The sequence below is a fragment of the Petaurus breviceps genome, unplaced genomic scaffold (assembly GCF_028583685.1).
Source record: "Petaurus breviceps papuanus isolate PSGF00001 unplaced genomic scaffold, PetGlider_PUasm1.0 90769, whole genome shotgun sequence".
Taxonomy (NCBI): domain Eukaryota; kingdom Metazoa; phylum Chordata; class Mammalia; order Diprotodontia; family Petauridae; genus Petaurus; species Petaurus breviceps.
This window is the reverse complement of record NW_027187341.1, coordinates 11147497-11153496: the sequence shown is the minus strand read 5'-3', so window position 1 is coordinate 11153496 and position 6000 is coordinate 11147497. Positions and strand designations below refer to the sequence as shown.

The window sequence follows — 6000 nt, the reverse complement described above, 5'->3', positions numbered from 1 at the left end:
TCTCTCTCTCTCTCTCTCTCTCTCTCTCTCTCTCTCTCTCTCTCTCTTTCTCACTCTCTCTCTCAAGTTAATCCTTAGTATCATTGCTGTGAAACCTTCCCCATTTTTTCTCCAGTTTACTGTGTAGCCACTTCACTGGGGCATCTAAGGAAAACAGAAGAGATAAGAAGGAACTTCTCAAATGGAGTCAGTCTCAGTTCTCTATTCCCAGAAGTTAGCCATATTCCTCACTAGGCAGGAGGCTTATGTCCCAGAACTAGAGAAATCGGCTCACAAGGTTGTCCTAGGTCCCTGGAGCAGCAGAGTGAGCCATGGGGTTTTTCTTCCATCTGAGCTCTTGGTAGCTCTCTTGAGGTTCCCTGACAAAGATTGCTCTGATCTCTGGCAGGATGGGAAGTATTCGAACAGAACCGGGAGGATTCTGTCAGGGGTGTTACAGAACGAACAGTCTTCAGGTGGTGGTTGAGCTAAGTGATCTCTCAGGCCCCTTCCAGCCAGGAGGTCTGTGATTTTAGGTAAAATTGTCAGTGGATAAAGCTTATCTTTGAGCGACCGATAAGGTATATCCTCTAAAGGCTGATTAATGCCCCTCGATTGCTGTCTGGAATTTGGGTAGCTGACATGTGGACATTAGGTTTTCCCTCAGAAGTGGCTACTTGAGGCTTAATATTTATTTACCACATAGTTCAATCTCTGTTGCTTTCTTATTAAAAATATTTTATGAAAATAAATCTAAATATTTAATTTCTTTATTATAATTACTATTTAGAGCCCAAGAAAAAATGAATGGCAAGATTTCAAGAACTAAAATATCCAGGGAGTATACAGTACAGTTTGTTTATCACTGGACTCAGCTGTTACCAATCCCTGCTAATAACCAAATCTTAGCTTTTCTGCCTATTCTTAGCAAACTTCTTTCTTTCACCTAACGTGAAATACCCTTATGACTTTTCCTTTTTCTGCCTGAATTGAATACTTGGCTCCTGCCTTCTCACCATGCTAAGCTTTTCCTAATGAGTTTCTTACTATCTTATTCTCTGTTGTGTTCTTGCCAGATCATGAAGGCATTGAAAAGTAAAGAGCTGTTTGGTTATATTTCAGTGCATACAGCCCTCATTGCTTTTTTGCCTTCCAGTCAGCACAGCATTTGTCTTACCTCCTCTCCTGGGCATCCTTGCTCCTGTGTGGCTTTTCTTGGAAGCTTTGACCTGGTGAATGAGCAGTTTGCCTTGGATGCTTTGGTCTTCTTTTTTGGGGGGGAATTTCTCAGCTAGGTATTAATTATAATCTGATTAACTCTATTAACACCAGTGTTTGAATCATTATTTTCTTTCCCTCTAACTACCATTTACCCCCGGAGAAAATAAATAAATCAAACTTTGCTGCATTTTTATATCATATTCTGTCTCATTGGTGAGTCATTTCAGTCATGTCCGACTCTTTGTGAACCCATTTGGGGTTTTCTTGGCAAAGAGTGATTTGCCATTTCCTTCTCCAGTTCATAACAATGATCCTGTGATCATAAGGGATATGGTGAAAATTTATGATTCAGCTGGAGTAAATAAATACCCTAAGGCAGAACTTGAACTGGGGTCCTCACATTTTAGAACTAGTATTTTTTTCTGATGCACCATGATTGATCCCTTCATCTGACCCTTGGGCAAGGAAAAAAAATTTAAAGGGGTCGAGGGGGGGTCTACTGGTTTTGCCTAATCCACCAGTGCTGTTCCCAGGTTACCTGAGGTAGACAACCATCTTTTGAAAGAGGAGATAGTATTTATTTACCCCATAGTGAGGAGATCTTCCAAATATTTAGGTATTCCCAGAGCCAAGCATCTGTCAGAGAACAAATAGGTGCAAGATAATATTTGCTGAAAAACCTGAGAGACACCGTCTCCTGGAGCATCTTATAAAGGAAGGATCTGGGATTCTTCAGAAGGGGCCACAGAGAGATTTCCTGTCCTGTTTATATCCTCCATCCACCCTTCCCCCTACCCAGTTGATCCCAGAAAAACTTTCGTTATCCTGCTTTCTACAACCCATCTGCTCCTTCTCCATCCTTTTCTGTTATTGGATGATATGAATACTTAGATGACCTTTTTCTAGACAGTTGTCCAATTAGAAGCATACGCTATGAAAAACCTACCATGGTAGAAATATCTCAAGGGCCCAGTCTTACCTTAGGTAGGTCTTAACATACTTTTTATAGGGAATATTCATTCAGATTTCCTTAAATTGTTGCTCATAGTTTATGGAAGTTCAAGGGAATATACATGTGTATCTATGTGTATATTATGTATATGTGTGTATGTATAGATATTGCAAGACAAGAACCTCTTTTTCTTTTTTTTTTTTTTAAAGCATTTGGGGTTAAGTAACTTGCCCAAGGTTACACAGCCAGTTCTTTTTTGTGTGGGTGTTAAGTATCTGAGGCTGGAACCAGGTCCTCCTGACTCTGGGGCTGGCACTCTTACTCACTGCGCCACCTAGCTGCCCCAAGATCCTTTTTTTCTTGCTTTTTGGAGGGGCAATTGGGGTTAAGTGACTTGCCCAAAGTCACACAACCAGTTTTGTGTTAAGTTTCTGAGGCTGGATTTGAACTCAGGTCCTCCTGACTCCAGGGCTGGTGCTCTATTCACTGCACCACCTAGCTGCCCCGCAAAACAAAATCTTAAACAGGGACCTGAGACAGAACTCATTTACCAGTGGCTGAAATAGTGCTTTTAATGTGATACAAATTTGATTGTTAGGGTATTCTACAAGTTGTTGCCTAGTGAATTGAACGATGAGAGGATCAAATGTTGTGGATTGTTAAAAACATATGGAATGCTAGGAAGTGTCAGTAAGTCAACAGCAGTTTCAGAGTGTCTGCTAAACTAATGTAGGTGACAGCATCAGGCACTTACTAGGACAGAGAAAATTGAAACTGAAATCTCTGCCGTTGAGGAACTTCCATAGAAGATGGAATAAACACAGGACATAGTAGACAGAATAAACTGATATATTGAAATCAGAAGTGGATTGGTTCATTTTGAGTCCAGAGATATGAAGCACACAGAGAGACAGAAACATCAGTGTGTCAGGAAACTGGCACATCTGCTTTTACATGTATAGGTCAGAACTTTTCAGCAGTGTTCTGAAGTGATAAAACTGAGGTTGAGTAACTTTTGTCTATGATCATTTTATTAGATCCTTTCCCCAGTTCATTAGCTGCTTCTACTCTGTATGTAAAATGCTCTATCCATTCTTATGTTCTGTTTTGTGAAAATTATTTTTCTTTATAGTAAGTAAATTAATTTTTTTTGTGACAAAAACACATGAACTATAATAAAAAATTAGATTTTAAGCAGCATATCAAAATCTGAGATGAAAATGATCTGTTCTTTTTTCTTGGAGCTTTGAAAAGGGATTTATGTATAATTGGCTTGGTTTCAGGGAGAAAAACTAAACCACCTCGACCAGATTCCCCAACTACTACACCAAATATATCTTTGAAGAAGAAAAACAAAGATGGGAAGGGTAAGAACCACAACTTACTTATAATACGTTCTTGTGAAAAACAGTCAGAATTGAAGAGCTTTTGGGGTAACAGAAGGGGTGAGTCCAACAGCTTTCCTGACATGCCAAAATTGGTTTCACTACTGCTACATGCCCATGATAAGGTTGTCGCTTCCCATCAAGGAAAACAAAGCCAAAGATATCCCTTTTTTGTCTGAATTTTATCTGTTAGCAGCGTAATCTATTTTTCAGCCTAGTGATGGGGCTCTTGGAAAAACTATTCAACTAATTGCATTTTCAGATCAGAAACGCTTTCCTGTATGTCATCATTGTTGGTACTAGTTTCACAGATAGCTTCCCATCTGTCCATTTCTAATGTAACAAATTTGAAGATGAGGCAGATTGTTAAAGCTGGTTACTAGGCAGGTTTTAACTGTAAGAGTAGCTTCTACAGTTTAAATGTAACTGTTGGTAACGTTTTATCGAGGATACTTTTTTCCCATTTAAAATCAAAGTAAAACCAGCAAATAAGGCTTTGTTCTGAGGTTATTACTCCAAGACTGGTCTCTTAAAATCTTAGAATTTAACTGCAACCATATTGGGATACTAAGCCAACTGTTATGACTGAAAAGTCATCATATGGCTATAACTTTTAAGTGCAATTGGGTAAACTGACAGAATTTTTTATTTTTTAAAATGGCAATTTTTTTAGCTGAATGAGTTCTAGAAATTTATTAGTCCATTTCTGTCCTGTAAGCCATGAAGTGTAACATATGCCAGGTCAAATGCCCAAGAAATATCAAATAGGACTAAAATACTAGACTTTTTCTCAGTCTCATTTTAAAAAAATATGCTATTGTCTTATTCTAAAAAATTCTCTTTTGGTTGATGCTAGGAGGAAAATAGGGGGAAAAAATTAAAAACCCAAACCTTTGTTTCAGGAAATACAATTTATCTTTGGGAGTTCTTATTAGCACTTCTTCAGGACAAGACTACCTGTCCCAAATATATCAAGTGGACCCAGCGGGAGAAAGGAATTTTTAAACTAGTGGATTCTAAAGCTGTGTCTAAGTTATGGGGGAAACACAAAAACAAACCTGATATGAATTATGAAACTATGGGAAGAGCTCTCAGGTATGTTGTTTTAATAGTTTGTTGTATCTGTATCATGAAAGCTAAAAGTGGGTATGTTTCAGAATAGTAAAGTATTACTATAAGCTATATTATGTTTGAGTATTAAAAGTAATATTAATTGTAGATAGCAGCATATGCTTAAATTGAAATATTAAGATTTTTCTTCTGGGGAAGGAAGTGGTGCTTTTATAATAATACTCTTATGTCCTATGAGGTGGCATACTTAATCATTTGAGGTCCTAGTCCTGTTTTTGGACTTAAAAACAGGAAATAATGTGTAAAGAAATAAGTTGTGGTTGACATTTGTTGTGCAGGGGTTAGAAAATTCTGAGCTGTGGTCCTCACAGGAATTATGAATCAGCCACAGTGTTCTAAAAATCTTGCACCATTAAGCTGTATCAGTACAAAGGACAAATGAAATGGCATATAGAGTAAGATGTGATTACCTAGGAGTAATTTGATTTTCAAATACAACATTTATATTCCTGCATTTGAAGAAATATGTGTTAGATGCGAAGTTTATTTTAACTATCACAAAATTTTTTAATCAAAATGACCAATTTACTGCAGAAACTTATTTTAGTTTCGGTGTTGTTAAAGTCAGATAATTTTGACTTAAGGCTGCAATGATTCTATATTTGAAGGAGATAAAATGACAATGGGTTATATATGGTATTCTTTTTTTAACCTTTTAAAACTATATTAAAACTGTTAACAGAATTATCTTTTTTTTTTTTAAGGTATTTAGTTCACCTGAAAAATCTTGTATCACTTCTACTGGAGTTTATAAATAACAGCTTGTCAAATTAGCAAAATCATGTTGTTGTTTTTTTTTTCCTGAAATTTGATTTTTTTTTGGATTTGATTATCTTTTTTTTTTTTTTTTTTGCTTTTTGGAGGGCAATGGGCAATTGGGGTTAAATGACTTGCCCAAGGCCACATGGCTAGTTTTGTGTGTGTCTGTGTGTGTGTTAAGTGCCTGAGGCCAGATTTGAACTCTTGATTATCTTTTAATAAAGCTAATGACAAATATGATGAATCACACTACTTGCTATATAGCTATATATTTATGAGTTAATTCCATTTACATAGGAAACAGTTTTAAGCCTAACAATGAACACTTATGACATTTCTAGGCCCAACAGAATCTAGGCAATTTTGCTAATAATGGAGGCAAGGAAAAGTCCAGAAAATCCAAATTTATCAGTATTTCTTGTTTCTTTTTCGTGTTTATGTTACTTTCAGTTTCTTTCTGTATGATCTTTATATTGCAGCTGTTAATCATAGTTGGGGCAGCTAGGTGGCACAGTGAATAGAGCACCAGCCCTGGAGTCAGGAGGACTTCAGCTCAAATTTGGCCTCAGACAT

The 6000-nt window shown here is 37.0% G+C and overlaps 2 protein-coding genes across 9 annotated transcripts in view; both read left to right on the top strand.

The window, feature by feature from the left end:
• Positions 1 to 6000, top strand: part of SUGT1 (SGT1 homolog, MIS12 kinetochore complex assembly cochaperone) — a 241438-nt gene that overhangs the window by 135103 nt on the left and 100335 nt on the right. The gene's annotated exons all lie outside the window — the stretch shown is intronic.
• ELF1 (E74 like ETS transcription factor 1) overlaps positions 1 to 6000 on the top strand; it is a 132675-nt gene that overhangs the window by 117607 nt on the left and 9068 nt on the right. For all 8 annotated transcript variants that reach the window (XM_069068632.1, XM_069068635.1, XM_069068630.1 and 5 more), the window contains 2 exons: positions 3436 to 3519; positions 4440 to 4632. In XM_069068632.1, coding sequence (XP_068924733.1) covers positions 3436 to 3519; positions 4440 to 4632 — 277 coding nt within the window. The remainder of the gene's footprint in view (positions 1 to 3435; positions 3520 to 4439; positions 4633 to 6000) is intronic.